Source organism: Gymnoscopelus braueri (assembly GCF_963280865.1).
Source record: "Gymnoscopelus braueri genome assembly, chromosome: 11".
In the NCBI taxonomy this organism is placed as follows: Eukaryota; Metazoa; Chordata; class Actinopteri; order Myctophiformes; family Myctophidae; genus Gymnoscopelus; species Gymnoscopelus braueri.
In genome coordinates, this window is record NC_137613.1 from 18,861,923 (window position 1) to 18,886,386 (window position 24,464).

Below are 24,464 nucleotides of genomic sequence, written 5' to 3' on the forward strand. Positions count from 1 at the left end.
TCTCTAGCCTTTACTATATGGCCTCAGTGTGTGTGAGCAATCCATGCACGTCTGATCCTGAGTGAAAGCTCTTCTCTTGTTACGAACTTAGCCTATACTTTTACTGGGAAATAATATACATCATTTTATTTAATTCCTCCTGGATATAATTCTTACGGTATTTTTAAACACCAGTGAGTGTTAGCCTACTTTTCTTCGTTTAAAACAATGGACAGCAGCACCTTTGATAATTTGGACGCAGCAGGATTTTTACAAATCTGGCATCATTTCGATGTTGACGGTAATTATGTTTAGGATACAAGAACTATAACCTGTTTATATGGAGTTACATTTGTGTCGATAACTTACTGTATCCAACGTTGGATAATGGGTGTTTCACCACAATTGCTGACAAACAATCCCGTTATTCTTTTTAAAGGCTAATAGGCCTATATAGGTTAGTTTTGTTGATTGATTGAATACTTTATTAACAGTTTGTTAATAGTAGACAGTGATACGATTTACAATGATTGCTAAAAGGATAACACAACTAGAAAAAGTGCTCCTCGGAGCACAGGTCTCCGCCAGGTCAAGTACGTTATTGGGCCAGCAAGTTTGGAATTCGCCAATTAGGATGGAATATGAAAAATCAGATGGATCCATCTTGATCACTTGACTGTAGAGATAATATGTACCGATTTGCTTGATGTTTGGACAGATTTAAGGGAGTAGTATAAAAAATATGTTTTGCCTCCAGGTGGTTCTGGGGCAATGTTAAAAGGGTGACATTTGCTCCTCAACATAGAATGAATGTGCGTGCAAAGTTTCACAGCAATTGACGCTGCATTCATGATATGCACATTTTGTTCAAAATGGGCCACTCCTGCAAACTTTAGATGCCAATCTTAGCCAATCTGGATGGAATATGAAAAATCAAACAGATCCGACTTGATCACATGACCATGTGTACTGATGTGTATGAAATTTGGATAAAATATGAAGGAGTAATATTTTTAAAAAAAGTCTGCCACCTGGTGGCGCTATAACAGGAAGATGTGAAAAATGCAGAGCAAAGGTTTTTCCTACACAGTTTTACACAGATCGGTGCAGTTATAGGTAAAACACGAATCAACCTGTTATAGCGCCACCATGAGGCTTATTTAAAAAAAAATCAAGTGATTGATTGATTGATTGATTGATGTACTTTATTTAGTAAGACATGAGAACATCAGTACATGGAAGTACAAATTCACAATACAAGGTCTACTAAACTGGGAGACTCATTAAGCACTGAGCTTGTTTAAGATGAGATCCCCATGCACACAAATCATGATGACCAGTGTTGGAAAAGTTACTAAAACATAGTAATATATTACTTATTACATATTACTTGTTTAAAAAGTAATATAGTTACTTTACTTATTACTCCCTGCCAAAAGTAATTAGTTACTTTACTAGTTACTGGAAAAAAGTAATATATTACTTTAAGTTACATATTACTTTATAGTTACTTTCCAACACTGTGTTGGAAAAGTTACTAAAACATTACTTTCCAACACTGTGTTGGAAAAGTTACTAAAACATAGTAATATATTAGTTATTACATATTACTTGTTTAAAAAGTAATATAGTTTCTTTACTTATTACTCCCTGCCAAAAGTAATTAGTTACTTGACTAGTTACTGGAAAAAAGTAATAATATTACTTTAAGTTACATATTACTTTAGTTACTTTCCAACACTGATGATGACATATAAGAGACAGACAGATATACACACTACTATACAGAATGTCATACAATCAGCTTACAGGTTACTGGTATGAAGAGTGAAAAAAAAAATGTACAAGAGAAGAAAAAGAAATAGGGGGGGGGGGTAGTATTTCTTGGCATTTCTTCCTCAGCCTGGCAATGTGCGTGCAAAGTTTCACGGAAATCGCACGCTGTGTTCATGATTTGAGGCATTTTGTTCAAATCGGAGCACTCCTGCAAACTTTGGAAGCTAATCTTTATCAGGATGGAATATGAAAAATCTGAAAGCCTGTTTCGTTTAATGACTATAGAGATACTGTGTACCGATTTGCATGATGTTTGGAAAGAATCTGTAGGAGTACTGTCAAAAAATGTGTTTTGCTAAATCTGCCTTCTGGTGGCGCTATAACTATAACTATAGCTATGAACAATTGGGGCAGACGTTCTGCACTGGCATCCAGGGAGTGTGTGTGCACAGTTTCGCTGCCATTAAGCTAACAGTGCCGGAGATTAGCTTGTCCACAGACAGAATGACGGACGGACGGACGGACAGGGGGTAGGGTGGAGTTAAAAAGCCCTAGGGCTTGTTTCCATTGTGGTCCTGTGTATTTAATTCATCGAGACATAATGTACAGTTGATCTGATAGTGTTTTTGCTTGTTTTTAGATAATGGATACATTGAAGGAAAGGAATTGGACGACTTTTTTCGATACATGTTTAAGAAACTCGGAATGAAGGTAAAAGGAGAAAAATAAACATTAATTCAAGTTAGCTACATTAAGAGAGGAAATTAAAAAACAGACTGTGTTTCACGGTTTGACTAGAAGGGTGAGATCTCTGAGGATGAAGTGAGGAGACTGAGAGACAGGTTCATGTCTGCTTATGACACCACTGCTGATGGTCGCCTGCAGATCCAAGAGGTGAGAATGAATGATTAAAGTTCACTTAGTTTTTTTTAAATTAAGTCAGATTTAAAGGTAGGGTAAGTGATTTTCTTCGGTTAAAATAAGTGCTAAAATGTAGACCCAACATTTGATGCTGTAGGTTATTTGTTTCTGCTGCAGTTGGCCACCATGATGCTGCCGGAAGATGAGAATTTCTTGCTTCTCTTCCGTCGAGAGACACCGTTGGACAACAGTGTGGAGTTCATGAGGGTGAGAGAAAGACTCTTCTGTCTATCTATCAAGATTCAAGAGTGGTTATCTATCCATCCATCCATCCATCCATTCATCCATTCATCCATCCATCCATCCATCCATCCATCCATCCATCCATCCATCCATCCATCCATCCATCCATCCATCCATCCATCCATCCATTGCTGAAGGACACTCTTATTATTGACACTTATTGACGTCAATCTCTACTTTTCAAAGTAGAGATTGACGTAACGTATTCCTTTCTCTAGCCCGTGTCCTTAACCTTCCATTAAACCTGTGGGTTTAGGGTTAAAGTGGTTATGAATCATGGTTCATATCTTGTAAACTGCTGAAACATGTTGCCCAGACAATGCTGTGAATGTTTTCTCCTCTAGTGGCATGGAATTAATTCATTACTGTGGTATCTAGTCCCCTTAATCAGGCGAAAACAACACTATTTCCTGAGCGTAAGAATAACAACGCTCCAGTTCAAAAGTGGGTGTGTCCATAGAAATGTGTTTATTTCCATTCGGACATGACATCTGTGTTGTTTGCCAATTCACAGTGTAACCTGAATGACAGAAATCATTTCTAAAATTCCCACAATGTTAACCAATGATAAATGATAATATTAGGCTAGTCTTCATAATCTGTCTTTCATAAGTGGTCCAGGACCCGAGATACATTACCTATCGAATGTATTAGACAGGTTATGAGTTAGTGTCTTTGTGTTGTACTGTTTGTTGTGATGAGTCTGTTGTATGAATGTTTTGTAGGCCTATTGTAGGCTAAATTGTGTTGTTGGTAATGCTGGTTGAGACCCCAGGAAGAGTAGCTGCTGTAACGGTATAGTAAGCTAATGGGGATCTAATGAATAAATAAATAAAAATCCTCTTCTTGTATTCAGATCTGGAGAACCTATGACACAGACAGCAGTGGCTACATCTCAGCCATAGAGCTCAAGGTATTGGAGTGTGTTGCTGTCTCAAAAACATTTACATGCATGCATCTACTGTGTATTGTTATTGTTTCCATATTTCAAAGTTTTGAAAGAGTGTCACGCAAAAGTAATTTATGTTACCAATCTACAAACTTATGTGATCTTGTAGATTATACTTTTGCTGCTTTTGAAAAAAATAATTAAAAAAAATAAGTGTTAGGTCCTTAACACATGGCGAATTCTTCATGCGTTTTTTTTTAAACCTTATAAAGTCAATGCAAGCGTCCACATCAGTTTTGCGAAGCGAAAAAGCGTCTTTTCATTATTCGGAACGAGTCCGAATTTTGCGTATATTCGCATATTCGCCGGTGTGTAAGGACCTTAAGTGTTTTTGGGTGGGGTTTTATAAATATGTAACCAGAGAAAAGTATTAACAAGAGTTTTTGACTAAATAACTACATTTTTTCATTTTTTCCATATCCTGGAAATTAACGGTCTTGAACATACAAGCTTTCCACCCGACAGTGACGAATACGATAGTGTACATTCATATAATGCCTTTAACAGATATTGACCATATTCACACGGGGTGTGTGTCCCTACAGGGCTTCCTTCACGACCTCTTCCTTCAGCACAGGAAGTCCATCTCGCCCGAAAAACTAGATGACTACACTGACACCATGGTAACAAGCTTGGCCTGTGTGTGGATGAGTACACTGTCACCATGGTGACAAGCTGGCCTGTGTTGTTGTGGAAGAGTGGAGGCTAGATCTTAGTGAATGCTTCTGATCAGGTTAGGTATTTCATGATGCTTTGCACCTTGTACTTTGATGCCAAAATGTCGATACCAAAATGTCATGTTGCAGACAAGTTTATGGCAGTGGTTGGTTCCCAGCCTTTTCTGGCATTTTCAGAGCATAATTATTTTAATGGTCAATCAATGGATTGTGTTCCGGGCTTCCGGCTTGGATCAATGAAACTAACGTAGTAATCTTTAAGACCTGAGGCCGATTCTACAAAAGTCTTCTAAATCCTAACAGTTTTCAGAAAAACCTTTGTTTCTATATGAGTGGTGCTCAAACCTTTTCATGTCAAGAACCCCCAAAATGATATTTATTTGACCACCGACCCCCATCTGAAAATGTTTTGTGCCAGGGACCCCCAGAAGAAAAGATTTGAGTTAAAAATGTTCCCTTGAAAAAACATATATAATATATTCAAAGATTTGCAAAACATTTCAAAATTTTCAAAAATAGCAGATCTACAAGCTTGCGCTATGAGCTTGTATATCTGCTATTCTTGAATAGCCAAAGTACCCCACTTTGAGAACCAATGTGCTATACAGTAGCTAAAATCTAAAATGACACAGATGCTTTTTGTTAAGTTTACCATTTATGTGGCAAATCACCACGTCATATGACTCATATATCACACAGACAATCATGAGCACTTTACACCAGACTGGTAGTCAATTATCAGGGTTAGGGTAAGTACTTAACCACTCGATCGCTATTGCGTAAGTATTCTGGGCATGTCATAATATATAGCAAAAATAGGCCAACATTCAGATAAAATAGCAGATACGCTTTATTTGCTATTTTAGAAACCTTTGTCGGGGGGGATGAAAATTGTAGAAACATTTAGATTCATGTATTTTACATGGCCAACCCCATCAGCAGCATTCTCCAATCAGCTCATCCTCACGGCTGTCAATCATAGTTACCTGGTGAAAATAACAATAATGTGTGGTAAGTACTGGCAGCTGACGGTAGACTTTATTGTTCCACAGGGGTAAATTATTTTCCACTGCACTGTAATTGTTCAACAACAAAACAAACACCAGTACACACGAGCACACAATAGCAATGACAACAGAAAAAGACAGACAAGCAACACTCATAAGGCTAGCTTCAGCGCAGCCTATTTTTAAGGCAGTGAATTTTAAACTTTTCTTTTCAAGGACCTCCATAACTCTGAGAGTGTACAAATGAACCAAATGGACCCTTACAGGTCCATTTGGTTCCATTTGTACACTCTCAGAGTTATAGACCTGTACGAAGTGCTATTGAGATTGCAATGCATGCAATGGATTTGTTGTTTGTGGTTAGGTGTGGGGAGCCCATTTACCCTGGCAGCAGTGTTGTTTATGCGTGTGAATTTAGCCCGGTTATTAACAGATAACATATTAACCACTTGAACCCCAGCATCCCTATTCCGGGGGCGAACATTCACCAAAAACCGGGCCAGACATTAGAGCCTAATTTATATCCGTAGAAGTACACACTAGCACTAGTTCTAACTCTGTACAAAGTGAATGTCCTATAAATTAGACACTGACTTGTTTTTGTTACATTTACCTCATTAAAATGATGTTTTAGGGAGCTCAAGTCCAGCATCATTATTATTGAAAAACATTTCTCTTTGTAGCTGCTTATTTATTTATTTTGCCTTTTTAAAATATCGATAATGAGACGCTTGATGCATGTGCTCGTTTAATCCTACCCTTCTCTTTGTAGATGAAGATGTTTGACAAAAACAGAGATGGCAGATTGGACCTAAATGACCTGGCCAGGTGCTGGTGACTCATCACTTCTCATCCTCCTCAGGAGATATTTTTAGAAGCTTAAATTTGTTTATAAAGTTCTATTTTCTACTGCATGATACCGCCTCCACTCCACTCAATACCGGCTCCATTCCAACTTATATGATGCTGATCGATAAATTGATTGTTATTCTACTCTTTCACATTGGCTAATTGTTTTCAGAATCTTAGCCCTGAAGGAGAACTTCTTGCTTAAGTTTAAGATGGACGTAAGTATTTTGAGGTGTTTTTACGTTTGGGTATAAAAATACCAATCAATGGTATGTGCCCAGTGCTTCACTTGCATGTGATCGTTCTTCCAGGCTTGCAGTCAAGAGGACAGAAAGAGGGACTTTGAGAAGATATTTGCTCATTATGATGTTGTGAGTTCCACTTCTCTCATTATCCACTATCCAGCTGGTATTGAACTGCATTACTGCTGTTATTCTACCCTCTGGACACAGTGATTCTGCTGTATAATAATGGAGCTGTACATTTTTTAAGTGGGTCCTTACCTTACCGTATGTGCCTGTATCTAGATCTCATCTATTGTAAGTGTATATGTACAGTACTGTGTGTGTGTGTGTGTGTGTGTGTGTGTGTGTGTGTGTGTGTGTGTGTGTGTGTGTGTGTGTGTGTGTGTGTGTGTGTGTGTGTGTGTGTGTGTGTGTGTGTGTGTGTGTGTGTGTGTGTGTGTGTGTGTGTGTGTGTGTCAGAGTAAAACAGGGGAACTGGAGGGCCCTGAGGTAGATGGATTTGTCAAGGACATGATGGAGCTGGTTAAGGTGAGATAAAAGAAAGTTTTTTCTTCCTAGCGTTCTTATTTTGACTCACTATTTGAATGTTACATTTCTGCTTTTGGTGGCTTTTGTTTTTCTGCTTACTCCAGTCTTGCACTTTTTAAGTCACTCTGTCAAATGCCTATTGTAATTGTATTCATGTATATTCACGGTGTAAGAGAGCACACCGATAGGCTACTAGAGCCAGAATAAAATGAGCGAGTGCCGACTGAGGTTAGGAACCCGGTGAAGAACGAGACTCGGGGTGGGGGTGTAGTCTCAGGAGCTGGCGAATGTGATGGCTTTGCTCGGGAGCGGTCAGTCTTCGAACCTCCTTACTGTCCTCCCAGAGAAAGGAATGAAGAGTGAGATGAAAGAGATTGAAGAGTGAGAGTACTGAGGATAGGGGGTTGGGACGGAGGGAGAGCAACATGAAGCAGCACAAACAGGTGTGTCCATCATAGACATATAAAGGTAGACGCCTCCTCCGGCTCTGAGGCGTCTGTATCTCGGGCGCACACCAACTTCCGCCCTCCCTCGGGAAGTTTCCGCGTGTGTCACAGAAGGGGACGTTCGGTAGGCCAATCAGAGGCCTAGCGAACGTCCCCTTCTGTGACGCGCGCGAAAACCTCCCGAGGGAGGGCGGAAGCAATACAAGGCATTGCGATACAGGTCGCTCCAATGAACTGCAGAAGCCAATGAGGTATCTAGGTTTCTATATCTATGGTGTCCATCTTTAACAGCATTTATACGACACTGATTGCAAGCCACCAGTGCCTGTGATAAGTGAAGGCAGGTGTATTAATACGGAGGTGATTGTGAATGGGGAGTGGCTGTGATAAGTGTAGAGGGGGGGGGGTCTCTACTCTTGAACTTGCGTTATCAACTTTTATTGTAGCTATTATTGTTGTGTCAGATACAAAAATGTAATTCTGTCTTTTATGATGGTGGTCTTGACAAAAGGTTTTTCCTCACTTCAGCAGATTACAAGGATGTTTTCATTTTCAGAACATCTAATAATAATAATACAGAAAACTGTTAGGATTTAGAAGACATTTGTAGATGCGTTCCCGGATTGAATGGATTAAATGACGTCAACTTAAAAAAATACTAAATCGATGCAACATAGACACACCGTAGACGTAGTCAGCTTGTGATAACGTGTCTTTATTGGCCTCTGTGGTAACACCCCTTCCCCCCCCCCGACAGCCCAGCATCAGTGGAACCGACCTGGACAAGTTCCGGAAGGCTCTGTTGGGACACTGTGACATCAACGGTGACGGAAAGATCCAGAGGAACGAGCTGGCCCTCTGCCTGGGTCTGAAACTCAGCTAATGAAGAGTGATAATTACAATTAAAAACTACCTATATAACTACCCTTCTTTCCTTTTCCTTTCCTTATACTACTGCCCTCTGTAGTGTACTGACCGCCTGTCAGAGGGTAGCATGAATTAAGCTGTTGACCTCATCTTTCACTCTTGTTTACACCTTATGAACTCATGCGACTAGCATACTGAAGAAGTGGTTAAATTATTTACGTACACTCCATTTATTGTTGTGATTTTGTTTGTTTGTTCTTTTGTGGGTATAATAATGATATAAAACGTGTAAACCCACGTTCCATGCTAAGTATCCACAGAACAGTACATTTTAAATAATAATAAATATAATCTAATACCAAAAAAGAGTCTTTGTTGTATCAGGATGTCATTGCTGTGTTTGTATTATGAGAGGTAATTGTATATCGGTATAATATTGCTGCACTTTAACTAATGTGGAAAGTGTAATTGGTAGATTACTATAATGCTTTGCTACTGTAGTTGAAAAAACAGATGTTCATATTGTCATGTAACTACACTATAGTTCATAGTAAAATAAATCATATGCATATGTAAATTATATGTAGATTGTTATTATTATTATTATTATAACCATTACTAACCAAGCATGTATGTACTTTTACTCTTGGGGTCTTCAGCTGTTTCTTTTATCCAGAGTCCTTTATGAACTCTCCCCAGATACAGTCCTGGAGATGGACATACTATTTATCAGTGTTGTTAGTTTCAACAGTCAGAAAGCACCTCCACATCTTATTTACATTTTATTTAAGGGCTTTTGAAGATATATCCTAATATTAAATTCAAATTGACCCCTACAAGTCAGTTTTTCGACACTCAGCGTTAAACTTACTGAATTGTACATACACTTCAAATCAAAGTAGAGTGGTGGCTCATCAATACCTTCTGTATAGTGCACGTGGTGGGACACACAGTCCGCAGACATTGTGAAAAGCTGTACCTTTTGTTCTCCAACATACAACATGCGCAATACACAATGGATCTCCTTCTCAACCCCACAGTTTCATGCTGCCCGCACATGACAACCACAGTATTCAAACGGCACAAAAAAAAAAAAAAAAACGACTTAATGGAAGGGAGCGGTCAAAGCACTCACCTATCGCCAAGGACATACAGTATAGAGCAAACAACCTGGCATAATATAAGTGCAGGGTGGAGCTGAAAGCTTCTGTGTATTGAGTGCTGTGTGGGCTCTGCTTTTGTTGAGCCTTGTTGTGTTCTGGATGCCTTGTTATTGCGGGTTTAACAAAGTGAAGCCGCACAGCTTCAGAGGCTGAAAGCCCAGCAGATGTCAAGGTGAAATTGTGTTTGTTTTCACCTTTTGTGAAGATTGTGTTTGTAAATAGACAGTTTGTAAAGACCTTACGTCATTTTGTTCTCGTTTGTAAAGTCCATGTGTCCATCATGAGTGTTATCTCTTCTCCTTGAACTCCTGTAATACTCTTCCTTCTATCCTCACACTTATTTCTCTTGAACCTTTGTTCATTTGTTTTCTCTTTCCTCCATCTCTTCCTTGCTTCCTTCTCTCCTACTTCACTCTGGTATTCTTGGCTTTTTCTCCCTTCCTTGCTATAGTATACCCTGATTTAAGTGCTCTTGTATTCTCCATGTCCTCCTTCATTTCCCTTCTTCCGTCCTTCCTTCATTTATCCTCTCCCTTGTAGCCTGGTTGTATTGTTCAGTTCTGTTCATTCCTTCAGCTCTTCCATTCTTTCATTCATGTTTCTATGCACAACCATCTTTCACTAACAGCTAAAAGTGTCACATTGCTTGGAAAGAAATAATAAGTATTTGCTGAGAAAATGGGCTCTCATGAATAAAGAAAGGAATGTCCTTGTTCTTTTATTGTCACCTATATATAGTTTTTCTTCATATTTTAATTGCAAAAGATTTAATGAAGCAAAACGACAAACCTAAATCACATAGCAACCTCAAGTTCAAGTAAGAAATGAAAAACAACCAAACATGCACATTTTTCCATGGCAGCTGAGCCTGGCCTGGCCAAAAGCCAACCAGATGCCAAACCAAATACCAAGAGCCCATTTGCCAAACAGCCGGTGGCACTCGAGGAAATTACAGAGGACAACCAACAAGAGCCAACGCACCCCGAGTCTCTGTAATCTGAGACAGACTGACGCTGTCACAGTCATCGCCTGGCCTTTTGATGTTTCATAACGGAGCTAAAAATGATCATGATTCTGCAGACAGATGCTCGTCATGGCCATCGATCAGGGTGTGTCCTATACTTAGTGCACATGTGCATTGGTGGGAAGTGTAATGGGGGCTCTCTCTGGATGAAATACAGGCAGGACAGCAGATGCCCAAACTGAGAAGCGAGAAGCAGGCTCACAACCAAGAAGCCTACAAAATCTGCCTAATGAATGAGTTACTTACTATGACATGACACAACATGACACAAATGTGTAAGATTCTGTACCCGAAGGAAACTTAAGTGGTTAAAGGCAGCAGTCAGTTACCTGGTTATAAATATGTTGATATACATGATTACGTGTACCCCCCCCCCACACACACACACACACACACACACTCCCCCTCCCTCTCATTATCTCTTTCCATTATGTCCCTCCTTTATGTCCTCCCACCACCTCCCTCTCTTTCTCCCTCTGTCCTAACCTCAGCCTCCCTTCTCTGTCATGCTCTCCATCTTTTCCCCTACCACCTCTCCTCCCTCTGTTTGCTCTCCTCTCCTCCATTCTCCAGGTTTGGTCTGTCTCTCTGATAGCTGTTATTAGCTGTGTCTCCGCCTGCTGGTGAAGATAATCACAGTGTGTGTGTGTGTGTGTGTGTGTGTGTGTGTGTGTGTGTGTGTGTGTGTGTGTGTGTGTGTGTGTGTGTGTGTGTGTGTGTGCGTGCGCGTGCGTGCGTGCGTGCGTGCGTGCGTGCGTGCGTGCGTGCGTGCGTGCGTGCGTGCGTGCGTGCGTGCGTGCGTGCGTGTGACCTCTTTATCCTCCCTGGTCCCTGCCATTAAGCGGTCATAGTATGTTGTTAAAAATCCATGGCTTCCAGAGTTTACCATCTGACCCCCCAATGTTACCCACTACTGGTGGAGGCCCTGCCAGCCTCAGGACCTGTTGCGTCCTCTCTCCCCTTGACGGCAACTGAAGAAATCTCTGCACTCTTTATTGATAGCAGAAGTTTCTTTTTAAGTGCTCTGTCACATATAGGCATGCGGCCACCAAGAGCCACAATTCTTTTGCGTTGGCTATTCAAAAATAGGTTAACCCTCTAAGACCCAGCGTAGCTTTAGAGTAACAATTATATTTTATAAAGAAAGGAGTTTAAATAATTTGTTTTTCTGTAATTTTTTCACCTCTAAATCCTCATTGGGTCCTATTGTTTAGTCTTACAATGCCATTGGCCAGGATATTTGCATATAAATACCCCCCACAGAGCCAGGAATCATCACAACTTGAAAAATCTCTGTTGGAACAGATCTCTTTTTTCTCTGGAAGATATTCCTCACAAAAACGTAAGTAATATGCCTGTAATATTTGTTTTGGTGAACATTACAATGTCTAGAACATGTACATATGTTATTATTGTGAAATATATGTCCCAAATTTAAATTATAGCATGATTCATACTTGTTGCTTTTGGTCAACGTTGGGCCCTCTTGGTTGCAAAAAAATACAAGGGCAGGCCTAAAAAAATATGGCTTATTGGTGTTATTATTCATAATGTATACTGTTCTGAGGCCAAATATTATTCATAATTGATCTGAGGCCAAATAATAAACCATATAAATGAATCATTAAGTTGTTTTAGTGAAGTATTTACACATTTGCCATGTTATCCATAAAAATGGCCTATAGGAAATTTTGCTACCTGATGGACCCAACGTTGCTAAATGTCAACATTTGCATAAAACTTACCAAAACATATTTTTTTTAAAAACATTATATTTTTGCAAGTACAAATATATCCGGGTCTTACAGGGTTAAAGAGGTGAGGCGATAATGAAAGAGAGATTGATTATTACTTCTGCTCACACCTAATATCTGCACTGTGGTGTGGTTGTGTCTTCAAACTGTACAACAGAGGTAAATGTTTCTGCAACAGCTAGGCCTTCAAACATCCCCATGCTAACACATTGTAGTCCACTCCAAAGTTGACCCTGTGATATGCTGACTTGACTCAACTATATGTTTAATCTCAAAAAATGTTCAAGCTTTCATTACAAGGGAAAATGTTGTAGCCTTAACTTCTAAATCTAGTCTCCATACTTCAGACTTTTGAGACACCTGACTGAGAGATTTCAGGAGCTGAACCAAAAAGGCCCACATAGAGGTACATAATATGAGTAAAGTAAGCAAGTACCTGGGGCCAAAAGCAATAAGGGGCCCCCGAGAGCTCATTCAAGTCAATCAAAATGAAGCCATAGGACTTTCTGCCCAGGGTCCCAACAGTCTGAAGAATCACCTCTGCTCACAAAGGGCCCTGAGGCAGACTCAGGCCCAGAGGCCTATGGACTCAGGATCTGGCCCTGCAGGTAAACATTGAAATTCATGAATGTAACATTGCATGAGGTTTCAACATACTTATTTTTATACATAATGTTTTGCCACTAGATGTCACCCAGATACAACTCGAACATCAACATAGCCCTGAGCACAAGGTCTTTGGGTTTATGTTTAAATACATTTGTTTGTAATACAACTGTTAGAATCTCACATCTGATGCCAGGACAAGATGCTCACCAATGATAATAATCTTGGTTGTGGCTACTTAGATGTTTATCAAGCAGAATACTACTAGTACTAGTAATTTGCACCTGTTTTTCTCAAATCAGTGTGTGTAAAAAAAATATTTTTATTTCATTTTATGTGGGATCCTTTGGTTTTCAGGGAGATGCAGTTTTGGTTGTAATTTGTGGTTCTCAGTTTGGCCTATTGAAGTTGAAGTTCATAAAAACGGCCAGTAGGTGTCACAATTTATCTTTAGTTATCAACTGACAGACCCTGCTGGAAAGCCGTTTCGCGTTTTCAGATGAACGGAGGTCGACTTGCAAGTCTGTCTACCCCCTGTATGGGTACTTTATGGGATACTGACAAAGTATAGACATGTTTACTGTACCCAAACTGATTCAAGATAATGGAAATGGAATAGCTATATACCACCTGGACATAGATAGGTGGGCTGGTGGGGGGACACAACACGTGTGTCCTCTGTCACTTTTGTCTAGTTTAAGTGCATTTCTTCGTTTCGAATGGAAACCATAATAATAATAATAATATGTAATATAATAAATTATTAAAAAAATTACAATTTGAATGAATTGTTTTCCCAAAAAAGTCTCAATCAAAAGACTAGGCCTACTTGAATTTCAGCATATTTAATAGTTACATTGGCGAGGTGATTTAACCTCTCTACTGATAGTTTGCCAATAGCCTACCTCTTAAAAAATAACCTTAATTCATTTTAATGATGAGCCATCGACGTTGGCGTTTAAACAGGATTACAGGAACACGTCTTTGGTTGTATGTGTGTGTCCCTAAGTGAAAGGGGATTTATAATTAATATATTTTCATACTTTGGGGGGAGGGTGGTGGCTCTAATTCAGCAACACCGATCATGTTCCATTTCATTAAGATGCTTTATTGCCATAATAAAAGACACAGTAGCTCAAGGCGGGGCCACGGGGACGCGCACTGAGCTGAGCCGCTGACGGTCGCGCGTTCACGCGTTTTACACACACAGAGACGCACACTGGCCAGTGTTGCCATGTCTGCTTGTTATAAGCGACTTTGGGCTTGTTCTTCCTTGTAAATATTGGTAGTTGAAGGTTGTTTTTTGGGGGGCTTGTTTCTAAAGTGTAGTTGCTTAATTGGGCATGTTCCTGATGTTTTTTAAACCGGTGGTTCTTAAACATTTTCAAGGCAAGGAGTGGACCCCGCAAATAAATTAATAGGCCTATTTGTCCGCAGACTCCCCAGTCCCCGCCCATCTGAAAATATTTTGAGCCAGGGACCCCCCCCCCCCCCCCCGCTTCTTTTTCCCAATTTGATCTATTTTTTAACAGTAGGCCTACTTAAATTTGAGCAAATACACTCTTGACTCTTATATCGTACTTTAAAATGTACTTTTGAGGTGCCCACCTCTCCAGGTGCCCAGTTATCTCCTCCCCTAAGTGCCCACTCGTCCAGGTGCCCACATGTCCCTTGTGCCCAGATGGTTTTGGTGCCCAGTTGTCCTGGTGCCCACCTCTCCAGGTGTCCACTGGTCCAGGTGCCAGACGTCATCCCAAAAATATGGTGCCCACTGCCCAGATGTCCCTAGTGCGGTGCCCACCTGTCTTGTATTCCCCCCACCATCCATACAAGATTTGAGTTGTTAAAATGTTTCAAAAATACTACAAAATTTACTAGATTTCAGTGTTTTCTTTATTTTTGGAAAATAGCAGATCTACTGTGAGTTTGTACACTGTGATAGTCACTTCTTTTGGGCTTGTTTTCATAGACCAGACCTGGTTGCTTATTTCTCCCGCAAAACCAAAACCTGGCAACAGTGACACACTGGGCAGCAGAATCACGTCAGCTGTCTCTGTAGCTCCTAAACTTCACAAGCACCGACCACCACTATGTCGTGATAGAATAGCGTGCCGAAAATTATATTCTCCTCCTAAAAAAAGCGTCAAGCTTTCAAGGATATACCGGTGTTCCTCTCACACACTATTACGTTCTTTCTTCAGGATGTTTTACAGTCTGGAAAAATGGGATTCACCGGCAGCGGGTGGAAACTAACGTTGGCTTACTGTTGTAATTCAATCGGTGTTTTGCTTTCCATCGCCCGCCGGAGGAGCTCTGGTGATCGGCCGTGGTGAACGGAGAGGAGAGCCCGCTGCGGTGCTCCCTGTCGGAACCCCGGGGGGGTTCGAGACCCAAGTTGCTTTATTAGCCCTCTATTCATGGACTACACAAAATACCATCTGAAATCTATTTGTAAATCAAAGAGAAACAGCCGTGGTGGTGATAATAAATAATGGAGACTGTGATGGAGAGAGAATGCAGCGCGCTGGGAGGACTGTTCCAGACAGTAATAGGGGATATGAAGGTAAAAAAAAAAAGAAGCTAAATATGAATTATTATGTCTTAATTAGCCTATGTATTATGAACTGAAATGAACCTCTTATTGTGTGTGTGTGTGTGTGTGTGTGTGTGCGCAATAAAGCCATGCTGCATGTGTCCCTGCCATTGGGACTGTTATACCTGGGGCGACAACATGCGTTACAATATCATTTGTCTCCTGCGGTTGTTATGCGCATAAGAAAAGCCATAGCAGCCAGCCAGTCATTATCCTTCATAATAGACGATAAGTGTATAGATGTCTCTCTCTATGCCTAATTAATGTTATAATGAGAGGGAGAGAGAGAGGCTCCGGGGGACTGGTGGTGTCTCTATAGGTTGTTTCTAGGCCTAAAGGTCCTTGCACACTGGTGCGTCTTTTCGTTGCGTTTTATTTTTTTTCATTGTTTTTTCAATTTTTTTCATTGTTGTAAAAAAAACGCAACGAAAAGACGCACCAGTGTGCAAGGACCTTAATTGTGCGTGTTATACTGCGGAGAGGTGGGTGTGTTACTGTGTTCTTCTGTTCCATTGACAACTAGACTAGGCTTTATCTTTATTCTCCTGGCTGGACCACAACGCCTGGAGCTCCATCACCCCATTATGTATACCAGTGGTTCTCAACCTTTTCATTTAGTTTGACTCGGATAGATAAATCTATAGGATCTAGAAATGCATCTAGGAGTATTTATCTATAGATACACATTGTGAAAATAGCAGATCTTACAAGCCCGCGTTGTGAGCTTGTAGATCTGCTATTTTCACAACGTTTGCCTCTTTCTTATATCATTAGACAGTTTTGGTCAATGATTTTAACCTTATGCTGTATAGGTTTTAACATAGGATTAATAATAACAAATCTATAAGGCTATATGATATTTGTGGTGGTTTGTGTGATCAGGTAGATTTCTTTCTTTCTCGATTTTCTTTGTTAAGGGAATGAATGTCCCCCCCCTAAAAAAAGAATGTGTGGATAATAACAAACGTGCTATTTTAGTGGTGTGTGTGTACGTGTGCTAATCCCAACCTACTGACCTAGTAGGGGTGCGCGTGCGCGAGTGTGTGCGACTGTGCGCTGCTGCGCGCGCGCGTCGCACTTTGACACCAATGGATAATACCGCACGCGCACGCACGCTAGCACGCACGCTATGCACTTGTTTCTGAAAGAGCTCTGTGACGTCATAACAGGTGGTTTTCTGACAGGTGTGCTGGTTATCTTTGGAGTGGCTGGGCTCCTCTTCTCTCTCTCTCTCTGTAGCCAATCAGAGCCTATTAAGATATCAGGTGTATTTTTTTTTTTTTTTACATTTTGGCCATGTGTGATCAAGGTTTTTTTTAAATGGCTGTGTGTAAATGGCCTAACCCATACCACATAATGTATCACATGATGATATGTCATTTACAGGAGTAATCAATTATTATGCATTTTGAATGCTTCAGTTGATGTTGCACTATTGTTTTATATATTTTGGATTTTTGATTTATTCCTAGATCAGTGGTTCTCAAACCTTTTTATTTACTGGTGCATTTGGTTCCATTTGTACGCTCTCGGAGTTACAGACCTGAAAGGTCCATTTGGAACCCCCTCAAGGAACCCAGAGAGTCCCTGGAGTCTGGACCCCACTTTGAGAACCACTGTCTTAGATTTATTTTAAATTACACGCTGGTATCGGATCGGTACTCTGTATCGACCGATATGCAAGTTATGGGTTATCGGAAAGGAACAAGTGATATCGGTACATCTCTAGATTTAATGAGGACATTTATATTATCAATATAGCCAGAGGAAAGATGATTTATTCCTATAGTGATGTTAAATTCATACAAATTGCTGATAGGCACTTCAGCCCTCAAGGAAATTGCCCAAGCTTAAATGTTGGGCAATTAATACTTTGAATGGTAGGTTTATTACAGAGAAGTGGTGCTCTGTTATATTCGGTTCCTCAAGCTATATAGTCTACAGTAGGCCGAACAATGCCTGACGATTCGAAGGCATGCCACTACCGACAAGAGATTGATTGATTGATTGAATACTTTATTTAGAAAGACATGGTAAAAGTACATGGAAGTACAATTCACAATACAAGGTCCTCTAAACTGGATCGCTCATAAAAGCACAATGGCTTATTTAAAATGAGATCCCTGTGCACTCAAATCATGATGACATTTAAGAAGACATACAAATATACACTACTATGCAGAACGTCATACAATCAGTTTACAGGTTACTGGTATATATACTGTAGGAGCCGATAGTGTAATAACTGGCAATAGCATAACAGGTTCTTAAATTCTTGGCTGCTGCAGAATACATTTCCTTCATATGAATGCTGTAGCTCACAATGTAATGCAGTCTTATCGTGTCTTATTAACAAATGTGGCTTTTACACGTCAAAGTAAATTCAAAGTCACTAGAAAAAGGAATAGAATACTACAGTATAACAATTTGACTTTTCTTATAGCCTAAGTGTTATTATGTTCTGGGAATGTAGGAAACTCTACACAACAGTATTTGGTAGTAACAACGTAGAAACATTTCCAATTGCCTTTTGCTCGAGAGTTTTGATGCATTAAACTTAAAAGTATCTTCTTGTTTAACAGGATTTATAGACGTACAGGTGGCTTGGCCTTGGCCACCAAAACACTGGGGCTAATGGTACACATGTGAATATGAATATTGTAGCTTTAATGTTTTATTCATAAACTTGGATAGCAGACAGTCCTGACTCCGACATAGGCTAAGGCTATTACTAAATTACAGGAGGGTGAAAGTGGCTTAAAGTTCCTTAATATGAGTGCTGTGGTTTACGGCTAATCGTAGTGTAATGTTTTATTCATAGACGTGGCTCGCAGACAGCTTTCTCTGCTTAGCATAATGAGTTGGTGTGTGCTGGTGAAGGTGGAGAGGCTGTAACTCTGTGAATGAGACAGACTCTTGGCTACTGCTTCATGTCAACATTGTCCATGTGTAGGTGGGGGTTGTCTGTCTGTATGTGTGTGTGGGAAGTTGATGTGAGGGTGTGTTGCGTGTGAGTGCTTGTACATACATGTGTGCCTAATCGCTATAGCCAGTATTTGTGTTTAAAGTTAATGAGCTTTGTACAGTATGTGTGGGTCTCCATGCATTTGTGTGTGTAAATACAGTATGAACATTATGTGTGTGTGTGTGTGTGTGTGTTTATTCTTGCTGCAGACAAGATTACTGTTGATCCATTTAAGTGGAACTGATCAGCATGCTGTTTTTCTTGGAAGAAGAGAACTACTCAAACACCATGACGTACTTTATGCTGGTGTGAAATCTGACATTCACTTCTGACTTTGAAGAACACTTTATAGTTGTTCCACTGCATCAAATATATATCCCCCCCCAACCATTCTAGAATATAGGTGCAGCATCCATACCACGCCTGTTCTAGCCAGTATGGTACAGTCAGCACAGCACAGCACAGCACTGTGATGGGTGCTGTATCTATCTGTATTAGACCAATACTGGGTAAGGATTAGGAATACTAAGATAAGTGTAGTAGACTCATCATTACTGAGGTCTAAAATGGGTGTAATCAGCATTATGTTTTACTACGGTAGTGGTACGTGACATGTCATGATCAGTGCTGAACTGGGCCTTCTAGCGTTACATCAGTTATCAGCTGTAGCCCTATTGGCTCTATTATGTGTATGGTAAAACATCAGTACTGTCTTATGGTACTACAGTTCCATGCTGTATCCATTCAATTCAGTATTAGCACCATGCTGTAGCCATGCCGTGGAAGGGATGCTGTGAAATTGCTGGGTAAAGTGGAGAGACGGAGACCGTGTTCACAAATGCAACTACGTCCCTCTCTACTACTTGCCTTTCATCACTGTGTGATTCTGGTACAGGATCTGTACTGTCCTGTATTAGGCCTGAGTGTGGTTCAAGTAACACAAGTGCCACACAGTACAGTACTAGTAATTCTCAACTACTGGTTTGATTCAGCATCAATTCCATGCCCCCAGTTAACAGTGTTCTTACCCAAAGGCAATGTGGGTGTATCTAAGGGAATGCCACTGACTGTGCTATGGACTGAACACTAATCAACGTTCAGCCTAACTGATCATGCCATTACTGTAATCATATCAGGGCCAAAATAATCCTCATCTGGTTTGCGCTTGTTGTGTCTGTGTGCAGCAGTGAGTGGGGAGATTACATGGACGCATCAGACGGAGCATGTGCACAACGTGGGCCATGGTAATGTAGCTTTAGTGCCGTGGCCAAATGGGTCAGTGTCATATTAAGGCGTGTTGGTGCAGTAAACATGGTAAACGTCTGCAAAATGAGATGGTTTAGGACTGTATTGAGATGATGACAAGGAACAATCTTATATTTTGTGCAGTTCTGTATTTATACACCGTGGGTCCCTTTTTTAGTGTGAGGACTAATTGGACAAAATGGGTGATCATTAAAAAAATCCATCTTTGCTAGTTTTGTCACTTTTTCCAGACTGGAGTGATACATCATAATTGTGAAACTGTGTTGCCAGTAGGAGCAGTGTTTTTAGACTGGTTGATGCGTCTGTGCCGGGCTAATGCACTTTCCCCTCTCCGTCTCTGGTATTCCATTCTGTTCCGTTCCGAGCTGAGAGAGTGATGCCCAGCGTCACTGCTTGGTTACCGTCGCTATGGTAACGCTGAAGTGGAGGGACAAAAAAAAAGAAAAAAAGGAGGGGAAGGGTGTTGAGAGGACAGACGTCACACGTGCGTGCATGAAAACACACATGCACACACATACCTGCAATCATGCATTCTGCTTTGCTTTCCCTACTGTTTCTCACATAGCCTACTTTACAAACACACACACAGACACACACACACACACACACACACACACACACACACACACACACACACACACACACACACACACACTCTCTTTCTTCTTCCCTCTATACATTTGCCATACACACTTTCCCTCATATATATTCATTTGTAGTTGTACAGTCTACACAGATCTCTCTCTTTCCCTCAGGCTCTCTCTCTCTCATTCTCTCACACACACACACACACACACACAGGCGTGAGGGCAGGGCTATTGCAGCTATCAATCACTCAGGACATAAATTGTAACCGTGGCAACCAGAGGCGGCAGCAGCAGCAGCAGCAGTACCATTCAGCCCACTGGTCCTTTACGATCCAATGTCTGCACCACTGAATAATACCTGTGCATTTTTTATCACAGATGTGGCTGTCGGTCGTCTTTATCTCAGGTTGTTTGTGATGATGATAACATTTTATGTTCTTGGCTCAGCATTTGCCCCACAGTTACATTTAGCCTCCTCTCCTTTAAAACACAATATATCCTCTTGTTTATATATATTTTACTTTAACCTACCTACACTCACATTTCTGTGATCTATTATATTTCCAGGACACAAAAAATCATCTGGCCATTGATGATGCAAATGTTTGTGTAGTATTATTATTATTATTATTATTATTATTATTATCATTTTTATTATTACTAATACAGTTGAACTTATTTTAAGTGCTCCAGTGTCAATATACAGTGCTATGCCATATCGCCTATGAGTTGCATTCAGCTGGTGAGCAAGCACAAATGCTAAGCATGAAAGATCCATGGGTCAATCGGTGATATTTTGCTACTTGTATCTATTTCCTCGGTTTTGTTAATTAATAGCAGTTAAAAGCCCAGGTTTGACTGGACCTTATTGTGAGGTTTGTAATGACTTAATAAGGCACGTACAGTATACTAGGTTTTCTTATGCGCTTCGTTGAGTTGAATTCTGAAACTCTTTTGTCTGTTCCGTCAAGAGTCCCACACACTTATTGGGATCTGTGCCCGCTTTGACCTCAATAATCGAATTAACCCACTTTTCCTTTCTGTATAAATGAAAAAAACAAAGATTAGCAAGGAAACGAGTAAACCTCTGGTGGAGAAATGCACTGTGACATACAGAGTGACGGATAGATAGCAGGGGTCATCAATATGTCCATACAGGGACAAATGTATCCGTGGAAAGACTTGTCGTATGTGTCAAATATTAGATTTAGTTTTTACATAACATTATAATGTTCTTATTTTGATCATAAGACCCAATTACTTAATGTCAGTCTCCAGATTTTCTTCAGAATATGTATGACTCTGATTTACTATAACACTATGGCATGTTAGGAGTCTGCCAGTACAGTGGTTCTCAAACCTTTTTTATTTTTCAAGGACCCTCATAACTCTCAGCGTTACAGACCCATAATGGTCCATTTTGGACCACCCTCAAGGTCAAGGAACTCCGAAGGTCCCCTCAACCCACTTCGAGGACCACAGTACTAGTAGTATACATTTAGGGCTATAGCTCTGTTTCTGGCAATATTTGTATGTCCATGGCAAACATAGAATTTTGACAAAAATGACCACACAAGCCGGGCATGATGAATCTTGATAGAAATAGAAAGCCTTTATTTCAATACCTTCACACTCTTCGCTTCACAGCGGCTCAACTAAACGAAGACAACAGTGCAGCTGGTGTCCATATTCACCAATGACCCCAGCAGCCTTTAGCCTACTTTGCACTATTAGCCTAACAGCTCTTAACATTTCCAAAGAAGAGTTAGCCCCTCCATTCATTCTCCCATTGTCCCGGCAACCTGGCCCACATTTCCTAACGACCTCGCCAGTACTTCAGCTCTCTTTAATTGGGCAATAGTTTTGTTGCAAGGTGAACATGCAAGCCAGCTATTCTCCTTAATAGCTGTGTGAGTTTAGCCAACATGATTGCCTGGTGGTCAGAGTGACCGCTTCATGACAGAAAAGAAGTCCCAGTAAAGAAGTCCCAGTTTCAGTCTCTACTGCATGCTGTAATAATGTCCTGTGGAAGTGTCTGTAAAGCTGCAATCCTTAACTTCTTTTAGTGGGGGGGGGGGGGGTTTAACCCATTAGGATCTCTTCATTATAGCTCAACAGAAATTTCGGTGCTCGCATGGGGGGCCAGAGTTCTGAGGAAGAATTATACATTATACTGTATTTGTTATTATGGTTGTTTATATCTAACCTTTATATTTTACATCACTTATAGTACTTGCATAATATATTATGACATGACATGATATTTAGTAGCTCGTAGGGGCCAAGATGTCTCCGTTAGGCCTGATAGCTATTGTTTTTGTTACAGACTGTCTGTTATGGTTCAGCTTGTCCTTGTAGCAGCTGGTATAACTATGGTGTTAAGTATAACTGTGCTCGTTGGCAGAACTACCTTACCACCGATCTATGTCAGACTGTGTCTAGCGTACTTCTCCCCATGATATCATGTCAATTAAAGCATAACCATCAGTCCATTGTCTCGACTCCTATTGCCTCATCAATTACTGATTGATCCAGAATTCCACGACAGTTCGAATCACAGGGAAGACATGAAAGTTACGGGATTGTAGCTTTAATTAATGTATAACCTAACCTACTTTACAAGCAACCAATAGTAAGTTATTAAAAGAAAAGAATCCTCAGCCTAGACAATGACTTTGTCTCTTCTCATTGTCTCTGTTGCAGTGGAAATAAAATTAGCATCAAGGGTGTAACAATTCAAGTCCCATCCCAATTTCTCCAGTCTCTGAAAATGACTGTAGCTGCTCAATGTTAGTCTGCCATGGCTAGACTAATGTCACTGCGTAGATATTAGTCTGGAACTTCGGTGTGGAAGAAATTTCCCACTTTGAATAGTGGGCTCCGATTGGTCACCCACAACTCTGGGGTGAGCAAAATGTAATTCAAACCGAGTGCCAGACCTGCCCACTGCCCAGATTATATATTTTTTGCTGTGGCAGATTTGTCTGTTTTCCAGGCTAGCTCAATGTAGCCTACTTTTTCAGCACATTTTCACGACTGCCATGCAGTGCTTTTTCTACGGTATGGTGTCGAATGGGCCAGCCGTCTGTAACAGGATTGGTCTGTATGTATGTAGCCTGGCATGGCCAGACTAATATCACTGCGTAGATATTAGTCTGGAATCTCTGTGTGGAACCTGCATTTCAAAGGGGCGAATTCAAAAAAATGCCTCTGGTGATAAACCTGCCCCATATTTGCATACTGGGCCTTGATTGGTGCCCCACAACTTCGGGGGCAGGGTAATCCAACCGAGCGGGCCCAGACCAAATCTGCCGAGGGCTATATATACTTTTTGCACTCGCAGATTCGTCTGGTTTCCAGGCTGGTATGTATGTAATGTATGTATCATAAAGTATGTACACATACATGTGGACCATGTGTATGTCCCCACAAAAGTAGACGGCAAACTCAAATAGCGTTGCTACACCTATCACATTTCCCACAAATGTAGATCACCACAAACCACACAACTCAGCGGTCACAGCTACACCAATCACAGCTCACCTCACGTATCACGCTACTAAGCTCCAATATGGTTGCTTCGTTCACAAACTGCACACCTACAGTAGCCATGCCATTTATTAGACTCTGTGTCTTGTTTTGATTCTCCCTTACGTTGAACCCAGGCAGTGGATTTAAAGGGTATTCATGCCTTGGCTTGGGTGTGCTTGTTTAGTCTGTCCAGACCAGCAGAGCTTGGGTGGGTGGAGTTTATGGATTCTCTGTTATTGACCTGCCTCTTTGCATGTCTGAGTGTTGGTCCACTGCTGTGAGTCTCTGTCTCATGTTGAGTTTGTATCTGGTCATGGAGCCTGAGGTACTCTACGATAGCCTACCTTGTGTGTGTGCTTTTTGTTGGTGTTTTTGTTTTATTGCAGTTCAGTTTGCAAATATGCAAAACAATAATTTTTTAATGGATTCAAATATTACCCAAACACTTTTTTTTTCTCCATGAATCCTGGTGAAAATCTAAGGTCTAC

The 24,464-nt window shown here is 40.6% G+C and overlaps 3 protein-coding genes across 4 annotated transcripts in view; all 3 read left to right on the plus strand.

The window, feature by feature from the left end:
* carmil1 (capping protein regulator and myosin 1 linker 1) overlaps positions 1-24,464 on the plus strand; it is a 361,807-nt gene that overhangs the window by 63,038 nt on the left and 274,305 nt on the right. The gene's annotated exons all lie outside the window — the stretch shown is intronic.
* Positions 28-9,030, plus strand: LOC308094546 (secretagogin). 2 transcript variants are annotated; one of them, XM_080441270.1, is made up of 11 exons: positions 28-280; positions 2,396-2,466; positions 2,557-2,649; positions 2,794-2,883; positions 3,776-3,832; positions 4,414-4,491; positions 6,325-6,380; positions 6,574-6,619; positions 6,713-6,772; positions 7,106-7,174; positions 8,378-9,030. In XM_080441270.1, the coding sequence occupies exons 1-11, from the start codon at positions 208-210 to the stop codon at positions 8,501-8,503; spliced, it is 819 nt and encodes a 272-aa protein (XP_080297396.1). In that variant the 5' UTR covers positions 28-207; the 3' UTR covers positions 8,504-9,030. The 2 variants fall into 2 exon arrangements, with proteins under 2 accessions (XP_080297396.1, XP_080297395.1); XM_080441269.1 differs by having other exon boundaries at positions 2,554-2,649; positions 8,378-9,028.
* Positions 15,125-24,464, plus strand: part of LOC308094547 (protein MTSS 1-like) — a 70,508-nt gene continuing 61,168 nt past the window's right edge. Inside the window, exon 1 of the mRNA XM_080441271.1 lies at positions 15,125-15,597. Coding sequence (XP_080297397.1) covers positions 15,526-15,597 — 72 coding nt within the window. The 5' untranslated portion in view covers positions 15,125-15,525. The remainder of the gene's footprint in view (positions 15,598-24,464) is intronic.

Coding starts and splice junctions, on each gene's coding strand:
- LOC308094546 (XM_080441269.1), top strand. CDS start 208: ATGGACAGCAGCACCTTTGATAATTTGGACGCAGCAGGATTTTTACAA. Junction 281..2,395: donor GCATCATTTCGATGTTGACG/GTAATTATGTTT, acceptor GCTTGTTTTTAG/ATAATGGATACATTGAAGGA. Junction 2,467..2,553: donor TTAAGAAACTCGGAATGAAG/GTAAAAGGAGAA, acceptor CGGTTTGACTAG/AAGGGTGAGATCTCTGAGGA.